The sequence below is a fragment of the Erinaceus europaeus genome, chromosome 5 (genome assembly GCF_950295315.1).
Source record: "Erinaceus europaeus chromosome 5, mEriEur2.1, whole genome shotgun sequence".
Classification (NCBI taxonomy): domain Eukaryota; kingdom Metazoa; phylum Chordata; class Mammalia; order Eulipotyphla; family Erinaceidae; genus Erinaceus; species Erinaceus europaeus.
The window spans coordinates 117,502,364-117,527,471 of record NC_080166.1 but is presented as its reverse complement, the minus strand read 5'-3'; the positions used below and the strand labels follow the sequence as shown (position 1 = coordinate 117,527,471).

The window sequence follows — 25,108 nt, the reverse complement described above, 5'->3', positions numbered from 1 at the left end:
CAAGGCTGATCTTGTGTCTGTGGAGGAGTACGTGGCAGGGCGGGCCCATACTGTTTACATGGCATCACTTTGTCTGAACCATAGCGAGATCATATATCCTGGCTCTGGGGAACTTCAAGAGGATGGCTCGGTCTGGATTTGAGCCAGATTACAATCCTTTTCCGATGCCCTGGATGCCAACTCATGGTCTGACACAGGCATAGCACTGACTGACCTTGGAGCAGTGTGAAAAGAATAGGAAAGCTATCAGGGGAGGGAATGGGATATGGAGTTCTGGTGGTGGAAATTGTGTGGAATTATACCCCTCTTATCCTATAGTCTTATCAGTGTTCCCATTTTATAAATAAAATTTTTTAAAAAAAGAGTATATACTCTGTACCCAACATGACCGAAGACAGCTTACATGTTTCTCTCTCTCTCTCTCTCTCTCTCTCTTGCCTCCAGAGTTATCACTGGGGCTCAGTGCCTGCACTACGAATCCACTGCTCCTGAAGGCTATTTTTCCCATTTTGTTACCCTTGTTGTTGTTATCATTATTGTTGTTATTGCTGTTGTTGTTGTTGGATAGGACAGAGAAATCGACAGAGCAGGGTGAGAGAAAGATAGATACCTGCAGAACTGCTTCACCGCTTGTGAAGCGACCCTCCTGCAGGTGGGGACCCGGGGGCTCAAACCAGGATCCTTACAGTCTTTGTGCTTCATGCCACGTGCACTTAACCTGCTGTGCTACTGCCCGTCCTCCCCCACCTGCTTCTCTTAATCACAGTTGTCTGATGGCTTACATCCCATCTTTTTGTATTATTATGTGTTTATTTTAATGAGAGAGAGAGAGAGAAAGAGACCAGAGTACTGCTCAGCTCTTGTTTACGATGAGGCTGAAATTTGAACATGAGATCTAAGGAGCCTCGAGCATGGCAGTCATTTGCATAACCATTATGCTGTCTCCCCAGCCCTTGTTGGCCCCATCTTACAGATGAGTAGACTAAAACACAGAATCACCCATCGACTTGTCCTGGGGTATTGACTAGCACTCCCCCGACATGCATACACACACATACCTACCCTTGCTGTATTGAAAAAAACTCAATTCAAACTGACCAAAGCAAAAAAGGCATATGCATAGGGTGACACTTAAGAAGGGAGGAGAGCTATTCCTACTTGGTCCCTCTCTCACCTCTGGTCCCCTCTGCATTTCACCACCCTAAGGTGTTCGTGACCCTGTGTCCCTTGACCACCAACAGGAACTGACACATGCTGTTGTTTCCTGGTCCAGCCTCCTCTGAGAAGGTTCTCGCTAGGTAGTTGGGCTGGTCTTTGGGAAAATCACAGTCTAACTGGCCTGAGAAGGATAGTAGCAATCAGAGCCTGGAAGCCCACATAATCATGAAGAGTGTTGGTATGCTTCTAATTCTGCTTTTAAAAACCCCTTCTGTTTCATTTGGTTTAATCCCCCCTGCTTAACACTGTATTCTATTTACATAACCACTGTTAACAAGCACCACCCTCCCTCCAGGGCATTGGTGGTTCAGTGGTAGAATTCTTGCCTGCTCCGCCCCCTCTCTTTGTCACACCCTGATATTCACCAGTCACTTTTCTCTCCACCCTCTCTACGTCACATCCTGTTCCCACCCTACTTGGCTAGTATATATATATATAAGGACAAGATTGTTTTTAGTTGAGTTAGTTTTAGTTTTAGTTTAGCTCAGCATAGATTGTGCTGCGTTCTGCATAAATAAAGAGATACTGCGTACAACCCAGCCATGAGTCCTGGGTCATCTGTCTCCGCTCACGAAGCTTGTCTGACAAAGAGTTTGTTGTTTACTGGGAAGCAAATAGTGACAGTCCTACAGCTCAACAGCAGAATCCCAAGAATATTTGCCCCTGCCTATCTGTCTTCAAAAGGCACTTGGTTCATAGACACATGACAAGAATTGCTACTTGGGAGTGAGTGAGGGCTATAGCATCCAAGCTGTAAATCCACTGCTCCTGAAGGCCATTTTTCCCCATTTTTGTTGCCCTTGTTATTCTTGTTGTTGTAGTTGTTGTTGTTGTTGGATAGGACAGAGAGAAATGGAGAGAGGAGGGGAAGACAGAGAGGGGGAGAGAAAGACACTTACAAAAACTGCTTCACTGCTTGTGAAGTGACCCTCCTGCAGGTTGGGAGCTGGGGGCTTGAACCGAGATCCTTACGCAGGTCCTTGCGCTTTGCACCATGTGCACTTACCACACTGTGCTACTGCCTGGCCCCCTTCTGTCTCTTTTTTCTTTCTTTCTGTCTTCTTTCCTTCCTTCCTCCTTTTCTTTCTTTCTTCCTTTCTTCCTTCCTTCCTTTCTTTCTTTCTTTATTTATTTCTTCTTTCACTCTCTCATTGCCATCAGGGTTATTACTGGGGCTTGGTGCCTATATGAGGAATCTGCCACTCCCAGTGGCCATTTTTTTTTCCTTTTTATTTTTTTTCTTTCATACTACTTTATTGGCTAGAACAGAGAGAACTTGAGGGGGGAAGACAGAGTGTGAGAGAGAAATAGAGACACAAGCAGCACTGCTTCACCACTCATGAAGCTTCCCTCCTGCAAGTGGGGAGTGGGGGCTTGAACCCAGGTCCTCACAGGTATAATGCATGCGCTAAACTGGGTGCTCCCCAATCTGGCCCCCAGAGAAGTTTTCTTTAATCACAGTCATAGGATTGTTTTCTAATTTCTCTAGCATGCATGATTTTACCAATTTAGGTCAATCTGGATAGAGTGGGGAGACAGAGCGAGACAATGGCAGGGAAAGATGCCACAGTACCTTAGCCACCCTGGCACCATATTGCCTCCCCTGTGATGCTGTTATATGGGCCACATGCATAGCTCACCTACCGCCCTTTAATCTCGTATTTCTACCAACTTGGCCTCTTGATGGCCATTTTCCTATTCTGCAAAATTATTTCACATTACACTTTATACTTGCTTTTCACAGTTCTGGAGAATGTGTTAGCAAGCTGCATCAATCATTCAATGTCATTGTCCTCATATTCAACTTCCAAGTTGCTACTGACTATGATTCCTTATTTGTGTTTGGCACTTGCTGATGTATAAAGAATGTCCATATTTATCAGTGGATCTCAGTTTTGACAGCTAACTGGAATCTTCTGAAAGACTGTATAAAATCTGGCTACCTGGGCTTTGCCCTCAGAATTTCTGACTTAATTGATTTAGAGATTTAAAACCCAGGCATGGGAACTTTTAAAAGCTCTTCCAACAGTTGGAGAGGTGGCTCACTGAGTAAAGTCTAGGACTAGCATGCCTGAGGTCTCAGGTTCAATCCCAAGCACTCATATAACAAAGAGATGTTCTGGTACTCTCTCGTTCTCTCTCTCTCTCTCTCTCTCTCTCCCCCTCTCCCTCTCTCTCTCCCTCTCTCTCTCCCTCTCCCTCCCTCCCTCAGTAAAATATTAGTGTAAGCTCTCCCAATGATTCTTATAATGTGATCAAGATTAAAAAATCACTGTTTAGTGGTCTGGGAGGTGGCACAGTGGATAATGCACTGGATTCTCAACCATCAGGTCTTGAGTTCAACCCCTGGCAGCACATGTGCCAGAGTGATGTCTGGTTCTTTCTTTCCTCCTATCTTTCTCATGAATCAATACATTCTTTTAAAATAAATAAATAAATAAATAAAAATCACTGTTTAAGGGGCTGGGCAGTGGTGCACCTAGTAGAACAAACATGTTAAGATGTGCAAGAATTTAAACCCTCAGTCTCCACCTTCAGGAGGGAAGCTTCACAAGTGGTAGAGCACTCTACAGGCATCTCTCTCTCTCTGCCTCTGTCAAAAAAGAAATTAAGAAACGAAATAATTTTCCCCAGAACACTGCCCCACTAGGGGAAGAAAGAGACAAGCTGGGAGTATGGATCGACCTGTCAACACCCATGTTCAGCAGGGAAGCAATTACAGAAGCCAGACCTTCCACCTTCTGCATCCCACAATGACCTTGGGTCCATACTCCCAGAGGGTTAAAGAATAGGAAAGCTATCAGGGGAGGGGATGTGATACGGAGATCTGGTGGTGGGAATTGTGTGGAGTTGTACCCTTCTTATCCTATGGTTTTTGTCGGTGTTTCCTTTTTATAAATAAAAAATTTTTAAAAGGGGGGGAGCATTGTTTAACAACCCAGGAGGTGGTATAGTAGCTAGAGCTTTGAATTTATAAATAATTTTTTGGATATGGACAGAGGCAGAGAGAGAGTAACAGACCACATCAGTGAAGCTTCTTCAAGGTGGTAGAGTCTGGACCTGAACTTGGGTCGCACACATGGCAAGGCAATACACTATCCAAGTGAGTTATTCAGGGGCACTTAGAGCATGAGGTCCTGAGTTTTACTCCCAAGACTGAATATTACAGGGTGGTGCTCTGGTTGTCTCTCTCTCTCTCCAGAGTAAATAAATTCAGTTTTTAAAATAACTGAGAACGCTAGAAGAAGAAGAAACTCAAACATCTGTACTTTTTTTTTTTTATTGCCACAAGTGTTTTCACCAGGGCTCAAGGCCTACATAACAAATCCACCACTCTTGGTGACTATATTTTCCTTTTTTAATTTTTTATTAATTTTTTATTCTTTATTTTGATGGGACAGATAGAAATTGAGAGGGGAGAAGGAGATAGAGAGGAATAGAGATAGACAGACACCTGCAGCACTTACTTCACAGCTCATGAAGTGTCCCGCCCTGCAGATGGGGAGCAGGGTCTCAAACCCAGGTCCTTGCACATGGTAACATGCATTCAACCAGGTGTGCTACTGCCAAGCCCCCACATCTGTATTTTTTAGACACTTCCCAGTGGCTTTAGTTTCCAGTCAAAGTCAAGAATTAATCCCATGGGTCCTATGTATCCCTTGGTAACCAGGTGAGGGGTGAAGGGTGTATGCCCCTGTTTCACAGATGAGGACAGGAAGTAGGGGAAGGTTAGGAAGACAGAACTTGGGGCTTTTATCATCAAGCAACTGTTCATGATGTGAGTCTCCTTCTACACAAGATTGCCTCCAGGTATCTCATTTGATGGAATTATCTTCACCCTTTCATCCTTCCTGACTGCCTTGTTTCTCCCTTCTCACCTGCCCCCAATCCTGAGCTCCATACCTAGTCCCAATTCCAGATTTGAAATGCCCAGCCTAGCCTAAATTCACCCAGCAATGCATTTGTGATGAATAACATATTTAAACACCCTTGTAATCCACCCAAGAGTCAGCCATCTTTGTAATGATGGCAGACATTTTTTCGGGGGGGGGGTGCCTTAGCCTCTTTAGGCCTGAGTCTATCTAAGCACAGAAGAGGCTGAAGTTCTTTCTTCCCTTTCCTTTATTCTTTAGTGCCTTGTTCCAGTTGCCACTGAGCAGGGTGGAAATGTCAAGGAGTCTGCTCCTTGGAAGTCCCACCTCACTTCTTTCCAGACAGGACTCTGTCATGAGGTCTCTCCCATTCCCATAGCCTTCCAGACCACTTTATCTTCCAAGGAAAGGTTCCCTTATGGATTTCTGATTCACAGGCATTTAAATTACCAAAATGTTAGGAAGATGCACCAAGGGAAAAGCAGCTTCTGGGAATTTTTTTTAGATTTTATTAGAACTAGAAGATTATGATGTTTGAGAAAGATAATGGCTTGTGAATCCAGAGAAATTGTAATTCAAACTTCATAGACTAGAGAATTCAAAAGCCAGGGTTCGCTGGGCAGAGCAAAGCATTGCATGCAGTCTGAGGGTTTTTGAGCTCACACCACTACTCTGCTATGAACAGAGCTGAGGTCTTAGGCCTCAGTCTCCCCTCCTGGTCAGCCAAATGCCAGCTCTAATGCCCTATCCTGCTTGGTCACAGAGCACTCCTCAATCTCCTGTTCTTCTTTTCTTCCTTCTTAGGGCTCTGTACCACTATTAAGACAAGAGTTATGCTATGAAAGAGTCACGCAGGGGGCCAGGCAGTGTTACACACAGTACCATGTGCAAGGACCTAGGTTCAAGCTCTCACATCCCACCTGCAGGGGGGAAGCTATACAAGCAATGAAGCAGGTCTGCAAGTGTCTATCTTTCTCTCTCCTTCTCTATCTCCTGCCTTTCTCAATTTCTTTCTGTTCTACCCAATAAAATAGAAAGGAAAAAAAGGGGAAAGGTGGAGCAGTGGATTTGTAGAGCCAACACCAAGCCTCAGCAATAACGCTGATGGAAAGGAAAGGAAAGAAAGAAAGAAAGAAAGAAAGAAAGAAAGAAAGAAAGGAAAGAAAGGAAAGAGAAAGGAATGAAGTGGTAGGGAGGAAGGAAAAGAAGGAGGGAAAGAGAGGGGATGGGAGGGATGGAGGAAGGAAAGAAAGAGGGAAGGAAGGAAGGAAGGAAGGAAGGAAGGAAGGAAGGAAGGAAGGAAGGTTGGCTTAGCTCCAGCTAGTCTTTCTGCACTGGGTATTGATGGCATACCTGATGTTGTGTTGCTCTAAGGTCATGATACCACAGTTCAGAAAGGCATCAGAGTGAGACTCCTGGAAAGAGTTGCCCGTATCTGACCTTTCTGTGACCTCTTTGCCCAGTCTGTCCCAAACCTGCTCCACCTGGCCTTTGATCCACCAAACTACCAGCATCACTGTTGCAGGGTCTCCAGTGCCTTCACACTGCTAATTCTGGTGGCCAATATTCATCCCGCCTTGTGCTCTCAGCCCTTGAAGCAACACAGAGCCCTAGGTTCCTGCTTCTTCCACCCAGCACCCTGCTCGGTTAATTCCTGGGGTGTCCTGTGTTCACATCACTACTTCAGCCAATATACGCCCTGTCTCCATCTCTGTGTCTCTCTCCTGCTCTGTGTGCTATAGCCCCCAGATTATCACTGGAGACTCTCACAGGACCTTGTCAGGAAACAAGGGAGACAAGTTCACCCCATTCCCACAGCCCCTCAGGAATTAATTAGTCCCAGTCTCCATTTCCGGGAAGAACACTCCCACTGTCCCATTGGAATCTTCTGTTTCTTACTCTTGAACGTCAGAACTCCAGTTAAGGTTAGTCATCTGTTTCCAAATATTCTCACCCTACACACACTGCAGGCAAGAGTGGGGTGGCCGTCCAGAAGACAGCAACAGTTGCAGAGGTGGCTCCAGTGTAGGAAGTGTGTTAGGTCATGCTGGGGGTGACAGAAGGATGGCATCTCTAGCTTTGTGTTGGTTGTTAATGAACGTAGAAGGGGGGCAGAGCTTTGTCTAGGGCATAGTGGAACCAAAACTGGGCCTGGGATGTTTAAAACAGCACACCTGTGGGGTCCCACGATTCTGAGAACAATGACAGAAGGAAAGAATGAGACTTAGAAAAGAAAAGGCTGAGCTGGGGAGACCCCAAGACCCACCCTGAAACTGGACGACTGAAAACCTAACCTTGTGGCGGAGTGACACAGTCACATCACTGGGGTGCTCTGAATCTGGATGCAACCCCTGTGTCAGCCCTGTCACGGGGGGTAGGGGCAGTCAGAATTCACTTTCCCCCACAGCCCATGCATTGAAAGACTTGGTTGAAATCATCAGTGTTAGTGCACTGTAGATCTGAGTACCCTCACCCCATCTTTCCTGTGTTTCTATGGAGATTGCTTAAACTTTTCATCATCCTTCCTGCAAGACCTTGGGAGAGAGCTCTGCTCTCTGGTTTCCATGGTAACTGTTGAAACCTCTATCTCTGTCTGGCTCTGTTGGAAAAAGAACTGCTCCCTATCATGCAAATGAACTGGCTGCTCTCCTTTATTTAAAAACATAAAAATAAAATAACACACCTGCTTAGGAGTTTCAGATCTCTGTTCAGAACAAGATGGATGAACATATCAAACTGGTGGAGGAGGAGGGTTTGTGGCTTTGCTTTAGAGCTTCAAGGGCTCACCCAGAGACACAGGCTCACTCAGCTGTCTTGTGTAATTTCCTACACCCAGGGCTTCCCTCCCCTTCCCACTGCCTGGCAGTGAGAGCACTGCAGGTTCAAGGCTGTTTACTTGCCTGCTGTATGTTAGAAGAGGACTAGCCAGCCAGCCAGCCCAGTCCTTCCCCACCTTGGATGGCAGCCAGAGAGAGCAGACTGTCCCCTCAACTCACTTGTCACTGAGCTGGCCCAGGATGGTTTAGGGCCCAGACTGTATCCCCAAAGACTGTGAAAATCACAGACCTCAGTCACTTGCAAATGGCTCCACTTCCTCTACTGGGATTCCAGGGAGATAGTCACATGACTCAAGAAAAAGGCTCAGGAGAAGCAGGAAGATGAGGGGTTACCATGCTCTCCCCAGACATTTTCCTGACACCTGCATTGCAGGGTCCTCCTCATATACCCCCAGAAGCAGCAGTGAACCCAGGAGCCACAAATATACTTAAGACATGTTTAGAGGGTGCTGGGAGGTAGTGAAGCGGGTTAAACGCACATACACAGAGCGCAAGGACCAGCATAAGGATCCCAGTTCAAGCCCCCAGCTCCCCACCTACAGGGGGCGTTGCTTCACAGGTGGTGAAGCAGGTCTGTAGGTGTCTATCTTTCTCTCCCCCTCTCTGTCTTCCCCTCTTCTTTCAATTTCTTTCTGTCCTATAGAACAACAATAATAACAACAGCAATGATAAACAACAAGGGCAACAAGAGGGAAAAAATAGTCTCCAGGAGCAGTGGATTCACAGTGTAGGCACCGAGCCCCAGTGATAACCCTGGAGGCAAAAAAAAAAAAAAAAAGGCATGTTTAGAAACTGAGCACCAACATTTCAAATTCCAGTAGTTTCCTATGAAAACAAAGACTCTCCACTTCTCTCTGAAGATCACTGGTAGCATTATGCTTCCAGAGACAAAGTGTACACTCACTTTGGCGGAACTTTTCTGAGTAACAAATTATTCTTCATGATTTCTAGGAAAATAGAATTAATAGCGGTACTTATAACTTGTCATGGCAGACACAATGCTGGAAAAAAATCACTCCTCAACCAATTGATAAACTCACAAACAATGAAAAAATTAACTTTTGTTTATTTTACTTGATAGGACTGAGATAAATTGAGAGGGGAGGGGAATGGGAGAGACAGAGAGACCCTGCAGCACTACTTCACCATTCGTGAAGCTTGGCCCCTGCCAATGGGGCCAAAAGCTTGAACCCAGATCTTTGCACATAGTAACATGTGCACTTAACCACCACCCAGGCCCTGAAAAATAATTTTTAGGGAAAGAAGGGTTAAGAGACCCACTGTAGTTATACTTGGTTGAGTGTACATATTACAATACACAAGGGCCCAGGTTTGAGCTCCTAGCCCCCACCTACAGGGGAAAAGCATTGTGGGTGGTGTAGCCATGCTGCAGGTATCTCTCTGTCTCTCTCTATTTCCCCCTATCCTCTTGACCTCTGGCTATCTCTCCAATAAATAAAGATAGTAAAAAAAAAGAAAAAAAGAAAAAGGAAAAAGAAAGAAAAGAAAAGAGAAGAACAGAAAAGAAAAGAAAAATAAAGCAGGAGTTGGGCAATAGCGCAGCAGGTTAAGTGCACGTGGTGCAAAGCACAAGGACCGGTGTAAGGATTCCGGTTTGAGCCCCCAGTTTGCCATCTGCAGGGGAGTCGCTTCACCGGCAGTGAAGCAGGTCTGCAGGTGTCTATCTTTCTCTCCCCCTCTCTGTCTTCCCCTCCTCTCTCCATTTCTCTCTGTCCTATCAACAATGATGACAACAACCAAATAATAATATAAATATATATATTTAAAAATATTTTTTAAAAAAAGAAAGAAAGGAAAGGAAAGCAGGGTGTAGAAGAGAGAAGTTCAAGATTAAATCTTCTTTGACTCCCTACCTCAAAGGCCATTCAGGACATTGGATAAAGCTGAGGCTGGAGGTCAGGGCAAACTAGGTGGGGTGGGTGACACACATGGGCCTGGTGAGTGTCCTAGGGGGTTCCCTCATGATCTGCTGAAACATAAGACCAAAGCCCACAGGGAGGTTTTATGACTGCTTTCTGTATGAATCCATTTTTTATTCTGCTATTCACCAACTCTATAAATCATTTGAGTGAGGACTTTGTCAAAATAACTAGGAGAGATTTTGCTAGTTGATTAATGATGGGATATATAAGTCATCTCAGTGAATTGGCATTTAGGAATCAGTGCATTGGGTATGGCTGGTGCCTAGCTCTGCTCACTTTGGAGTGCCACAGCACAGGATGAAGTTCCAGAGCTCTGCTCACTCCCTCTCTCGGCACCTTTCTCTCCCCCCACACCACTCTCTCTCTTTCTATCTGAATGAAAAAGCCAACTCAAATATGGTAAAATCATACAAATGTGAGACCCTGGTTCACAAATATAGAAAAAGAGGGGGCTGGGTGGTGGTGCACCTGGTTGAACACACATATTACAGTGCACAAGGACCCAGGTTCGAGCCCCCAGTCCCCACCTGCAGGGGGAAAGCTTTGCAAGTGGTGAAGCAGGTCTGCAGGTGTCTCTCTCCCTCTCTATCACCCTTTTCCTTCTCAATTTCTGGCTGTCTCTATCCAATAAATAAATAAAATAATAAAATTTAAAAATAGAAAAAGAAAGGGAAGAAGGAAGGGAAGAAGGGAAGGAGGGAGGGAGAAAGAAAGGAAAAGAAGAATCAGTTCAGGGTTTGAGACTTCCTTCTGCTATTTTCTTGATGGCATGCTTCTGACCCCACCAGCTCTAAGTTTTCTTCTCTGTAAGCTGTCCTTTCTGAGACTCTAGAGGCTCAAACAGGATTGTGAATGGAGCAATCCTGGCACAGTGCCTCCACTTATAGGGCTTTAATATAAGTTCCCTCAAGAAGGAGATGATTGTCTTCATGGTTTCTCCTTTCCTGCCCCCAGCTGACCCTTCTTGCCTCTTTCTAGAGACTCTTTCTAGAGTCTTACTTTTCTTGCAAGAACCACTTTCATTTCCAACTAACTTGGGTTTAACAGCTGAGTTGACAGAAGAAGAAAACTGTAGTCATTGCTGGAAACAAACCCAGGAAAGACCTTTTCAAATCAGCTGCTTAGAACCAGCAAGATAGCTCACCTAGAAAGGTATCTGTTTTGTTTTGTTTGGGTTTTTTTTTTAAGATTTTATTTATTTATTAATGAAAAATATAGGAAGAGAGAGAGAAAGAATCAGATATCACTCTGGTACATGTGCTGCCGGGGTTGAACTCAGGACCTCATGCTTGAGAATCCAGTGCATTATCCACTGCACCACCTCCCAGACCACTCGTTTTGTTTTTTAATAGTGAGTAACAAGATAGCAGGGGTACAATTCTGTTGTTAAAATTCGGAGGCTCTAGCTGGCCGGGCTAGCTTCACGGGCGGGCAACAGAGACGACCAGAGACATACGGCTGGGCAGGGAAGCTGTATTTCTTTATACAGGAACAACAATTTATAAACTAAGACAAACTAATCACCAAACAGAACTCTGTTGCCTCTTTCCCCCGCGACAGTGCCAAGCACTCTCTAACTCTCCAACTCTGGAACTCTGGAACTCTGCAACCCTCTCGGGGTTCCTTTGGGCGGGGCCAAGCAGGCCCGCGAAACTAGCAGGACTGATCCAATTTTCTTGGCAGGGGGAGAACTAGAACAACCCAATGTAAAGCATACAACACAATTCCTCACAATTCTCACCACCAGAGTTCCATGTCCCATCCTCTCCATTGGAAGCTTCCCTATTCTTTATCTCTCTGGGAGTATGGACCAGAATTTTTTATAGAGTGCAGGTGAAAGGTCTGGTTTCTGTATTTGCTTCTCTGCTGGACACGGGCATTGGCAGGTGGATCCTTACCCCCAGCCTTCAACCAGAAATTCTATAGAAGTGCATCTGTTTTGCCAAGTGCTCATGCCAGGTTCTAACTCCCTGCCCTCGTGGAACTGTCGGTAGCTTTGGTGCTGTGGTGTCTTGCACTCTCTTTCTCTCACTTCTCATCTAAGAAAGTCAGCCTGGAGCAGTGAAGCCCCTGTGACAGTCCAAAAAAAGCAGCAACTTATCAGAAAATTGAGCATATTAGGAAGTTACATGTTTGTTTGTTTGTTTGTTTTCCTGTGATCATGTTTAGGGTGCACTCTGGCAAAAACAAATGTCAAGCAAAAGATGAAAGAGCTCAGGGATATTAGAAAAGATGGCAAAGAAAGAAGAGGCCAAAAGCGTGCAGAATGTGATCAAACAGTGTTTTGGATCCACAAGGGCGTCAAAGCATTCTCCTTCTGCAGGAGAAAGAACCTGCTGCTGACAGGTGGGATGGACCGGATAATTAGAGTCTGGAATCCATATCTGCCTGGGTAAGCTTCCTTTCTCCCTCCAGTTTACGGTGCCTCTCAGCTACCAAGTTGCAGATGCTACTATGATTCCATCCTGACCTCTCTGGGCAGATGACCTCACCAATGTGTACCAGGACCTCACTTCTCCATAAAGAATTTTGGTCCGCACTCCCAGAGGAATAAAGAATAGGGGAGCTTCTTCCGATGGAAACCCTTATGTCACTAGAGAAAGATAGAAATAGACTGGCAGTATGGGTACACCTGCCAACATTCATGTCCAGTGGAGAAACAATAACAGAAGCCAGAACTCCCACCTTCTACACCCCAAAAAGAATTCTGGTCCATACTCCCAGCAAGGGAGAAATGGTAGGGGGAGGATGACTGGATGGCTCTGAAACCCAGTTCTATCAGGATCTGGAGAAAGAAGAGGGAAAAAGGGCACTCAGAAGTAGTAATAGGTGCAGGTGTGACTTAGAAAGGAAGAGAAGGCAGAACCTTAGGAAAAAAATGGGCAAATATGTATATAGACAGATAGTCATAGAAATAATAGTCAGCCCATGTCTGTAACCTTGGGAGAACTACTGCAGTTTCCAATGGAAGGAATGGGGACACAGAACTCTGGTGGTGGGAACAGTGCAGAATTATACCCCTGTTATTCCATAATTTTGTAAATAAATATTAAATTGCTTATAATTTTTAGTATTAAAAATGAATAAATGCATAAGGACAGCCCTCCTGGACTTGGATGCTTGTAAAACAGCCTTCTGTGGCTTCTATTCCAGCCCCACACTGAGCTCTTCTTCATTCATTCCTTCCGCAGAGAGATTGTCAGCCGTTAGGGAAATAAAGCCCAGGGCTTCATCTCACCCTGCGCTGTGTTGCTAAACTGGGTATTATCTGCTCAGTCCTTGTATCGCATAATTGTATGATTTCAGAGGGAGACATAACCCTCCTCCAGGCTGAATAGAACTGCCAGTTTCGAGCCAAGTTCAGTCTTGCGTTTTTATTTAGAAACAGTAGCTAAGGTACGGTGAAGTCAGTTAAGCCATGGCTAACTGAAATTATGAGTAATTATAAGGTTCTGATCTACAATGGCCAACTGGACATCACCCCTGACAAAGCAATCCTTGATGGCTCTGAATTGGAAAGGAGCCCAGAAATACAAAAAAAGCAGAACGCAAAATCTGGAAGATCTTTAAGTCTGATAATGAAGTAGCTGGTTATGTACGGCAGGCAGATAACTTCTCTCAGGTCATTGTTCGTGGTGGACACATTTTACCCTATGACCAGCCTTTGAGATCTTTTGACATGATTAATCAATTTGTTTTTGAAAGAGGATGAGATCCTTATGATGGATAAGCCACATTCCTACTGTAACTTTTTTAATCTTTGAAAAGAATTTTTCAAATTTGAAGTTGTCATATAAATAAAAAATTATCTTTTTATATCTGCCAAAAAAAAAAAGAAAAAGAAAAAAGGAACAGTAGCTAGAACTGCTTGGTGCTCATCTGTTCTGTTCTCCCTTTTTATTTTTTTCCTTCTTCTTCTTTTTCTCCTCCATTCTAGAAAGCCAACAGGTGTCCTGAAAAGCCACACGGCACCAGTGATCTACATCCACGTCTCTGTTGAGGACGACAAAATCTTTTCCATGTCCACCGACAACACCGTTAAGGTCCTGGCCGTTTGCTGTCTGAATGTACCAGTGTGTTTCCAGACAGAGGCTGTGTTGCTTTTTCATTTTCTTTTCTCCTCTTTGCAGTGTCAGGGACTTCTGCAGCAGCACCTTCTTCAGTGGTATTTACATTTGCCAGTTTGGTTTGCACAGGGAAAAAGTGTAGATAATGGAAGGGTTGACTCTAGAGAACCTTCGAGAAGTAGTGTTTTTTGGCATGTGTAAACTCTGTAGCATTGAGGCCCCTCTTTGCATATAGTCTGGTACAAGTTAGATACAGCAGGTGTTGCAAGTGTGTGTGTGTGTGTGTGTGTGTGTGTGTGTGTGTGTGTGTGTGTGTGTGTGTGTGTGTGTGTGTGTGTGTGTGTGTTGGGGGATGGACAAGAGCATGGGAGAGAATGAGGATAATTCATGAAAAGCATCATCCCCACTAGTGGTTATGGTCTTATCTGCAAGACACACAGGGCTTGTGGGCCCTTTTTGAAAGGTGTGTGGGCTTAGCATTGAACTGTGTCTGACCCTGCTGGAGAAAGTAATATCACCATCTTCATTTTGTTTGTCCATTTCTCTTTATACCAATGGTCTGATCCACCTCTAAACTTCAGTTACCTTATGATCTTCATCATGCACCATTTTTTGTTGCTGAGTCTTCATAACTCCTAGCCAACTTTTTCAGATAGAGAGAAAAAGAGAGGAAGGGCCAGGGCGTGGGGGTGGGGGGACGAAGATACCATAACACCAAAGCCTCCTCCAGTTCAGTGGGGGCTGGGCTTAAACCTGGGCTGTGAGCGTGACAATATATTTTTAATTAATTTATTTATTCATTCATTCATTCATTTATCGGGTAAGACAAAGAGACCTACAGCACTGCTTCAGCACTTGTGGAGCTTCCACCCTGCAGATGGGGACCAGGGGCTTGAAACTGGGCCCTTGTGTATGATCATGTATATGCTCAACTGAGAGCTCCAACACCCAACTGATTATACTTAGATATTTTTTTCTGAATGATTTATTCGTCCGTCATTCTGTATGCTCTTTCCAATAAATATGACAAATCACTATGATTCATCCACCTACTTTCCTGGACTGTCACAGAGTAGAGAGTGGGAATCTAGAGCCATCTGAGTCAGAGGAGTTTTGAAAGCTCAGGAGAGGTGACAGTATCACTGTTCCGTGCAGATCCATAAGCCAATGCACCAACCACTCAGCAAGAAATGATGAATAGATACGATGGGCTCCTGTGTCCCCACAAATGCATACTATTGAGTTGTGCTTTAATATGCTTAATTTTTTACTTATTATACCAGGACCCCAAAGTCCTACCCCAGGCCTCTCCCCACCCTCTTCCCCAGAGTCCTTTGCTTTGGTGCAATACACCAAACCCAATCTAAGACTTATCCTTCTATCCTTTTTTTTCTTTTTTAATTTTTTTTATTTATAAAAAGGAAACACTGACAAAACCATAGGATAAGAGGGGTACAACTCCACACAGAGTTCTGGTAGTTCCCACTACCAGAACTCCATATCCCATCCCATCCCTTGATAGCTTTCCTATTCCTTAACCTTCTGGGAGTATGGACCCAAGATCATTGTGGGGTGCAGAAGAAGGTCTGGCTTCTGTAATTGCTTCCCCACCGAACATAGGCATTGACAGGTCGATCCATACTCCCAGCCTGTCTCTATCTTTCCCTAGGTCCTTTTTCCAGCCATGACATCATCTCCCTAGACAATAATTTGGATCCACCTGCATATCAGATTTCAGGCTCGGGGAAAAAAAACTAGTATAGCCCCAGGCCCTTTAGAATATAACTAAAATATGCCTACTAGCTACCTGCAAAATGGAGAGCCCCCCCAACTCTTCATCTGCACTACTCCAGCCTTTAGGTTCATGATTAGTCAACAATTTGTTTGGCTGTGTATGTTAACTCTCTTTTCAGCCACCAGGTTCCAGATGCTAGCATAATGCCAACCAGACTTCCCTGGACAGACAACCCCACCAATGTGTCCTGAAGTTCCAGTTCCCCAAAACCCCACCCCATTATTCTTATTTTTTAAGTTCCACCCTATGAATGAGGTCATCTAGTATTCATCCTGCTCTTTTTTGGTTTATCTCGTGTAACAATATTCCTTCAAGCTCCATCCAAGATGAGGAAAAGGAAATTACTTCATCATTCTTAACAGCTGAGTAGTATTCCACTGTGTGTATATATATGCCTTAATTTCCTTAGCCACTCATCTGTCATTGGATACTTAGTGTCCAAGTTTGGGCTATTACAAATTGTGCTGCTATGAACATAGGTGCCCATAGATCTGGAGTATACTCAGAGTGCTAGACATGAACCTGACCTTTGGCCTGGCAATTACTCTCCCTGACATATATCCAAAGGAAACAAGCACACCCATCTAAAGAAATCTATGTATGACTGAATTCCAAATCCCCAGTGCTATAGAAAGTCACTGTACTGGAGACAGGACCTTCAAAGATGTGATTAAGACTAAATGAGATCATGTGGATGGACTCTGACTCCATTTTATGCATGTCCCTATAAAAAAAAAGTGTTCAGCTCATCAAGGGGTGATCATATGAGGACATACTGAAGAGCTGGTCATCTTCAAGTCAAGCTGACAATTTATATGAAATATCCAGAACAAGGAAACCCTCCAAAACATAAAGTAGTTTGGTAGTTGTGGGCAGGGGGATCTTGATGTGGGAATAGAGAGTAGAGAGTGACTATTAACAGGGATAGGGTTTCTTTTTCATTTTTTTAATAAAAAAGACAGAAAGAAATTGAGAGGGAAGTGGGAGTGGGAGAGAGAGAGGGAAAGAGAAAGAGAGACACCTGAAGCATTGCTTCACTGATCACAAAGATTCCCCTGGAGGTGGGGCCAGGGGTTTGAACCCAGGTCACTGTGCATGGTAACATGTGCACTCTGCTATGTGCACCACTGCCTGTCCCTTAGGTCTGGGGGCGGTTTCTTTTAGGACCAATGAAAATATTTTAGAAATTAGTGGAAATGGCTACCCAACTTCAAATATGTGAAACAAACAAACAAACAAACAAAACAACAGTGAAATGTGTAAGAGAGGGACCAGGTAATGGTTCACCTGACTGAGCTTACATGTTACCATGCACATAACTTGGGTTCAAGCCCCTGGCCCCACTCATTGAGGAGAAGCTTCACACATGGTGAATCAATGATGTCAGTGTCTCTTTCACTCTCCCACTCTGCCTCTCCCTCCTCTCTCAATTTCTCTCTATCAAAAAGAAAAAAACAGAGATAGCCACCAGGAGTGGTGGATTAATGGTGCAGGCACCAAGCCTCAGCAATAACCCTGACAGCAAGAAAAAAATAAATAAATAAAAATGTGTGTGAGGTACAAGTTCAGTCCCCAGCATCACATACACCATAGATGACTAATGATTCTCTCTCTCTCTCTCTCTCTCTCTCTTTCTCTCTCTCACCTCCAGGGTTATCTTTGGGGTTCAGTGCCTGCACTATGAATCCACTGCTCCTGATGGCCATTTTTTCAGTTTTGTTGTTGTTGTATTTTTGCTGTTGCTGCTGCTGTTATTGTTGAATAGGACAGAGAGAAACTGAGAAAGAGGGGAAGATAGAAAGGGTGGGAGAAAGGCAGACACCTGCAGACCTGCTTCACTGCTTGTAAATCGATCCCCCTACAGGTGGGGAGAGGGGGCTCGAACTAGGATCCTTGTGCAGGTCCTTGCACTTCACACAATGTGCGCTTAACCCAGCATGCCACCGCCCAACCCCCAGTGATTCTCTCTCTCTCTCTCTCTCTCTCTCTCTCTCTCTCTCCCTGCCCCACTCTCATAGAAATAAATACATGGGGAGTCGGGCTGTAGCACAGCGGGTTAAGCGCAGGTGGCGCAAAGCACAAGGACCGGCATAAGGATCCCGGTTCGAACCCCGGCTCCCCACCTGCAGGGGAGTCGCTTCACAGGCGGTGAAGCAGGTCTGCAGGTGTCTATCTTTCTCTCCTCCTCTCTGTCTTCCCCTCCTCTCTCCATTTCTCTCTGTCCTATCCAACAACGACAACAATAATAACTACAGCAATAAAACAACAAGGGCAACAAAAGGGAATAAATAAATAAAATAAATATTTTTAAAAAAAAAGAAAGAAATACATGCTGGGGCCGAGCAGTGGTGCATCTAGTTGAACACACACATTACCATGCATAAAGACCCAGGTTCAAGCCTATGGTCCCCACCTCCAGAGGTGAAGCTTCATAGGCAGTGAAGCAGGGCTGCAGGTGTCTCCCTTTCTCTCTCCCTCTCTATCTTCCCTTCTCTGTCTCTATCCAAAATAAATAAATAAAACATTTTTAAATAAATACATGTTTTTTAAACACTGCAATGCACACTTTGAAATGTAGATTTTGTGGTGTGAAATTACATCTGAATAAAGCTAGTTTTTCCTAAGGGTAGAGAGGGTAAGGAGCCAAGGCAGAAGCCAAGGTTGTAGACCCCGGCAAGAGAAGATTATGGAAAGAGGAGCACGGAGCGGGAGTCTGTGTGATACTCCAAGCAGACTCATCCTGAGGCAGGGGGATTGCCAGGGCTGGAGATGTACATTTGGAGGCATTAGCATTTAGATGGGATTCTGAGCCATGGAGTAGATGAGAAATTCAAGAGCATGCAAGTGGGCAAATGAGAGGAAGACCTCAAAGCCTGAGCAACAGGCTCTGTGACGGGCTAGGGTTTTGCTGGCAGTCCACAGGGTTTAGAGGTCATCATGGCAAGGATGAGGATAGTATCTATAAAACTAGGTCTACTTAGATCTATTTTTTGCTACAAGCAGGCCTCAAACTCAGTTCAGACTTCCAAGCAAATCTGATGAAAACAATTGGGCTTCTGAACTCTAGTTTCCTTATTTATTCTGAACATCAGATTCACCCAGAGATAGCCTCAATGTTGGTGATTTTGTTTTTCTTTTTTATTATTTTTATTTATTTATTTACTCCCTTTTGTTGCCCTTGTTGCTTTATTATTGTTGTAGCTATTATTGTTGTCGTTGTTGGATAGGACAGAGAGAAATGGAGAGAGGAGGGGAAGACAAAGAGGGAGAAAGATAGACACCTGCAGACCAGCTTCACTGCCTGTGAAGCAACTCCCCTGCAGATGGGGAACTGGGGGCTCGAACCAGGATCCTTACGCTGGTCCTTGTGCTTTGCGCCACGTGCATTTAACCCGCTGTGCTACCGCCCGACTCCCTGACTTTGTATTTCTAATGAGATTTTGTTCTCCCCAAGGCTGCTTTCATCAGATAATCATAATCCCATATGTAAGGACATGTCTTCTATTTCCTTTTCCCAGTGCTTCTTCATTTTCTTCTAATCTAAACTCATGATTATAAGATTAGCATCTTGCCTGTGATGATTCAGGCATATTGAATCACTTCCCAATGTGTGTTTAAATATATATTGAAATCTGATCTTGGAAATGCAATGTGTAATTTATTTCAAGATATATTATTCCTATCAAATAAAAACTAATCGACAAGGTACCAAACAGCTAAATTTCAAGCATACCTGGTCAGACTGTCTTCATTCTTTGAACTGATTTTTCAGCCCAAATGTTTCACTTCTCTAAATCACGGGGACACATGAACCGTCTCATGAGCCTGCTGGTTTCTGGCATTCTCTAACGCAGAGCAAAGTGACAGATTTGCGTTTCCGTTTTCACTTGCTATTTTCTGCAGATACAATAACACACACCCCGAGAGGGTTGTTTAGTGTCGACGGGAATTAGGATGGAAAGAAGGTTGTTTCTTGGAAGGAAGGGAGCGTTGTGTACTAGGAAGACAAGGCTGTCCACTGTAACAAATTCACCCTACATTTTCCCTGGGTCCTATCCATCTATTTCTATCTACTGTAACAAGCCAGGGCCAATGGCCAAGCTGAGAGAGACATGTGGTCCCAGCAAGAACCAGTCTGTCTCCACTTGGAACCCCACCCTGCCTCAGTTCTGAGTCCTCTTCATCCAGATTCAGTGCAACATGAGAGTAGAGAAAGCAGGCATGCCTCTTGCAAATCCTGCTTTAAAGAGGGCCAGCTGGTAGTGTACCCAGTAGAGCACACATGTTACCATGCACAAGGACCCAGGTTCAAGACCCTAATCCCTACTTGCAGGGGGAGGTTTCATGAACAATGAGGCAGTACTACAGGTGTCTCTCTTCTCTATCTCTCTCTCTCCCTCCCTATCTCTTTCTCTGTGTCTCAAAAAACCTTGGCTGTCAGGAACTGTGATAGAGTCACACAGGCACTGAACCCTAGTAATAATGCTGGTGGAAATAAAAAAGAAAGGAAGGGAGGGAAGGAGGAAGGGAGGGGAGGAAGGGTGGGAGAAGGAAAAAAGAAATCTTTTTTAAAAACCACTTCCTATCACATTCTAGTGTATATTCTATAAACCTTCCCGGGCAGAAGACAAAGTGGAAAACACCTTCCACTCCCCAGCAATGACTCCACAATGTGGACAGGAGGGTATGGGCTTTTGTTGAGGGGTGGGAGGTATTACAGATGCTTTGGAGACACAGAATTGGATTTCAAACTCTGCAAGTACCCTGTGTGAGTGCTTCTGAAATAATCTACTTAACCTTTTTGGACATTGACATGATGCTTCATTAATAGTAGTTTAGAAATCTTCATCTTGGGCCAGGCTTGGTGGTGCACCTGGTTAAGTGCACATATTACCATGTGCAAGGACCCAGGTACGAGCCCCCACTCGAGGAGGAGGGGAGGGGAGGGAAGGGGAGAGGAGAGGAGAAGTCCCAGGCACAATGAATCTGTCTTGCAGGCACCGAGCCCCAATGATAACCCTGGTGACAACAACAACAACAAAAATTTAATAAATGGGAATATACCAGAGAGTTAGAGTTATCTCTGTATTGCCAAGCAGAGTCACAGAGCCACTCTGTGCTGTAAGCTGGGTCCATGAGGTGGCAAGCCCCTGGTCACATCCTAAGGTGAGAAGGCAGTTCACAGGTGGCTCAGCCATGGGTGTCCCCACTCCTCCAGCTGTGTCACCGAAGCAGACAGGCCTAAGTACACAGGTTCTGTTTTCTGCCTCCTATGTCAATAGCAAAAAAGATTGGCCCCCTTTTATTTTTTTATTTTGTTTTTTCACATCCCAGATTTTTATTTTTTAATTGTTATTAATTTACTTATAAAATAAAAAGTATCAAAAAGATCATAGGATAAGAGGGGTACAGTTCCACACAATTTCCACCACTAGAGTTTCATATCCCATGAAAGATCTCCTGTTATTTATCCCTCTAGGAGCATGGACCCAGGGTCACTATGGGGTGCAGAAGGTGGAAGGTTTGGCTTCTGTAATTGCTTCCCCGCTGAACATGGGCATTAACAGGTCAATGCATACTCCCAGCCTGTCTCTCTCTTCCCCTAGTGGAGCAGGGGTCTGGGGAGTTGGGGGTCCAGGGTACATTGGTGAGGTTCTCTGTCCAGGGAAATCAGGATGGCATCATGGTAACATTTACAATTTGGTGGCTAAAAAGCATTAAGATATAAAGCAGAACAAATTGTTTAATATCAGGAACCTAAAGGCAAGAATATAGCAGATGAGTTTTGGGGTCTCCATTTTGGAAAAAAACTAGTAGGTCTATTTTAGGTATAGTCCAAGGGTCCCATGACTTTACTAATTTTTCCCTGAACCTGACAGCTAACATACAGGAGTATTTTCTGGGCAGATGGTGTCAGAGTTGGAAATAGGACTAGGAAGCTGGATCAGGGCAGAGAGTAGCTCTCAAATATGGGAAAGGTATATAAGTATCATTCTATGGTATCTTTTTTTTTTTCTTTCTTTCTACTTGCTTGCTGTTTTGAGTCACTGCAAGCTATTGTGCACTTTTGCTTTATGTTTTCCCCTAACTTATGGGTTCATGTACACATGTGTTCTACTCATGGGCCCCCTTTTAGAACTAGAATCCCTTTTGTCGGGGAGGGAGTAAAGCTATGTTCAAGCTTTGGTCAAGTCTAGCCAGATCCCTCCCCCTTTGAAAACATGGCAAAGCAGTTTGTTCACAGCCTCCCTTTCCCTGTTTCCTCCTCAGATCTGGGACCTGGACACCTACAACTGCTTGTTTTCAGCCTCCTCCAAAGCCAGCGGCATCAAGGGGGAGCTCAGTGCTTGCCTCTACCTCCCTGGGCCCAGGGCCCTGTGTGTGGCCGCTGATGCTGCAGCGCTTCTGCACCTCAGGATGAGGTAGGAAGCCCTCTCCTGGCCGGCTCTCTAGAGGAGCTGCAGGGGTCAAGGCAGCTGCTTTCAGCCTTGGACTTGATGCTCTGAAGTTGCGTTCTCTGTGTGGAAACCCTGAGCCGCGCGCTCCTGTCCCTAGCCCACAGTGCACATCTGGTGGGCCCTCTTTAAAATGTCTCTCTCAAACAAAGGCAGCCTCCCCCTTCAGTTCTGAATAGTACCCCATATCTATATATCTACCCCACTAAAGGATTTATTGGCTCTCAAATGCAGGCTTGTATGTCGATACCCTGTCCCTACAGAAGAAAAGCCATTCATGACACTTGCCCAGATGAGACAGGCCCTTATTGGTCTGGGGGTGGGTGTTCCCCTAGTGGCTTCTGCTACCCAGGGGCCTTAGTGTTAGGGAGTCGGAATGACGTTGGAGATTCAAGACTCCATGGCTCCTCCTTGAATTCTCATTCCAGAGAGTCCCCGCCTTGGCACACATGTGCTTGGCACACTCATCTTTGGCACACCTTTGCCAGACCACATCACCAGTGCCTTCTCAGTGGGGACAATGGAGGTGTGCTTGCCTTGCCTTCCCACCTGTGAGAGCTTGGCAAACTGCCCCTCTCCTCAGCACACAGCATCCACCCCCAGGGCCTCCTTTCACTCTACCTCGGCTGAGACTCTCTGGTCTGACTACAGAGTTTGCAGTCCTGCCTGCCAGACACCCAGATGCCATCTAGTCCAAATGTGGGGTTTAAAGCCAGGCAAACAGGTCTAGCAAGGGAATAAGTTGTCCAGGTTCACCCAAAGAATTAGGAACACAGCTGGGACCAGTGTTCCTGTCTTGGGCTGCCTAGTCCACTGCCTCCTTCCTGCCAGTAATACTCATACTGCTAGAAAAACTCATATTAATACTCCTTCCTGCCAGTAATACTCATTCCTGCTAGTAATACTCATACTAGTGGAGCAGAACTCTTAAAGAAGAAGAAGAAAAACTCTCTGCTGAAATATCTGTGTGTCTCTCAGACAATATCTACAAATATCACCTTGTAGAATAAGCCGCCTGCCTGCTTGCTTGATTCTTTTTTTTTTTTCTTTTTTACCTTCAGAGTTATTGCTGGGGCCTGGGGCCTGCCCTACAAGTCCACTGCTTCTCTGGCCATTTTTTTTTCAACCTGTTTTGAAGATATAGAGGGAGAGAAATAGAGAGACACCTGCAGACCTCCTTCACCACTTGTGAAGTGACCTCCCCCTGCAGGTGGGGAGCTGGGGGCTCAAACTGGGATCCTTATGCAGGACCATGCACTTCATACTATGTGTGCCTAACCCTGCGTGCCACTGCCCAACCCTCTTACTTGATTCTTTTTCTTTTTTTTAGCAAAATGATCAGAATTTAACCTTGTGGCACAAATAGTGTCTGTCTTTAGCGCCAATGTTTAGCCATAAGCTTCAGCTTGCTGAGGTCCTTCTTTGTGACTTCAGTCAATGGCCCCAGCCCCCCCACTGCCAGCCTTCTGGTGGTCTCCTCAGCTGGGAGTGGTAGTGGACAGCTGAGGTGACGGGAGTGGGTATGACCACACACTCAGCACTTTTCTCTGGGATAGTGCTCCCCACACCAGACTCCTCCACATCCACACCACAGGGACCTTCTCAGGGGAGTTTTAGTCATCCTCAAGACAAATCCTCTTCTTTTTTTTATTATTTATTTAAGAAAGGAGACATTAACAAAACCATAGAATAAGAGGGGTACAATTCCGCACAATTCCCATAACCTGATCTCCATATCCCATCCTCTCTCCTGATAGCCTTCCCATTCTCTATCTCTCTGGGAGCATGGACCCAGGGTCATTGTGGGTTGTAGAAGGTGAAAGGTCTGGCTTCTGTAATTGCTTCCCCGCTAAACATGGGCGTTGACTGGTCGATCCATACTCCCAGTCTGCCTCTCTCTCTTTCCCTAGTAGGGTGGGGCTCTGAGGAAGTGGAGCTCCAGGACACATTGGTGGGGTCGTCTGTCCATGGGACAGGATCACTTCACTCCACAGACTTCATAGATGGTCTTGGGCTAAAGCCAGTGAGCACCAGGGAGCCCTTTTCTCTGGCTGTCCCCAGGGATCTGTACAGCCCCCAGGGTTCAGAATGGTACCACACAGTTCATCTGTTTGAGGGAAGATGCAAATTAATGAGGAAAAAACTCCATTCTATCCTCTCATGAAACCACACTTCTCACAGTCAGCAGCCACTGCACACACCACATGCCTGTGGTGAATGGAGTCTGTGGTATGGATCCTTAGCTGTTCTCTCATATAATTGCAGAAAAACCCCCTAAGTATCTCTCATCACCCCCCTGGAGAGATTTAAAATTAGGATTTTGAGCAGCTAAGCAAATAGCTAGTCCATCACTCCATTTCTTTTATAGGACAGCAAAATTGAGAGGGGACAGAGAAAGAGAGAGAGAGTGAGAGTCCTGAATCACTGCTTCGTGGCTTCTGAAGCTTCCCTCCTACAATTTGGGACCAGAGGCTTGAGCCAGGGTCCTTGCACATGGTAATGTGTGCACTCAGTCCAGCACTCCACCGCAGAGCCTCCATTGATCTTAAGCATGTCCTTTCACCAGCTGATAATCAAGCAATGGCTGCTTCATCCTGGGCCTGTGTGTTCCATGGCTTAGTTCAGGTGTCTGTCCTGTCTGTGTGTTTTCTCATGAGCCAGCTCTCCCCCAGAGCCTCGCCGGGTAGTTTCCCACAGGGAGCCCGTGGTGCGTTGCCGGTACAGACCCAACCTTCCGCCAGGTGGTCAGCTGCCTCTGAAGCATCGGTAAGTAACAGAGCCCACCCTCCTCCCCCAGAGACACACTGGCCCTGGCAGTAAATGGGGGGGGGGGTCAGCCTTCTAGTCACCAGCTGCTGTCTGGATGCTCCAATCTGAAGGCTGGTCTGAGGAGCACCCAGTTTCTGCAGTGAATGAGGACC

General features: G+C 45.3%; 1 protein-coding gene across 1 annotated transcript in view; it reads left to right on the top strand.

Moving 5' to 3' along the window:
- LOC103112943 (WD repeat-containing protein 49-like) overlaps positions 1–25,108 on the top strand; it is a 91,805-nt gene that overhangs the window by 29,279 nt on the left and 37,418 nt on the right. The window contains exons 5-8 of the mRNA XM_060191914.1: positions 12,040–12,262; positions 13,808–13,913; positions 22,003–22,154; positions 24,849–24,953. Coding sequence (XP_060047897.1) covers positions 12,040–12,262; positions 13,808–13,913; positions 22,003–22,154; positions 24,849–24,953 — 586 coding nt within the window. The remainder of the gene's footprint in view (positions 1–12,039; positions 12,263–13,807; positions 13,914–22,002; positions 22,155–24,848; positions 24,954–25,108) is intronic.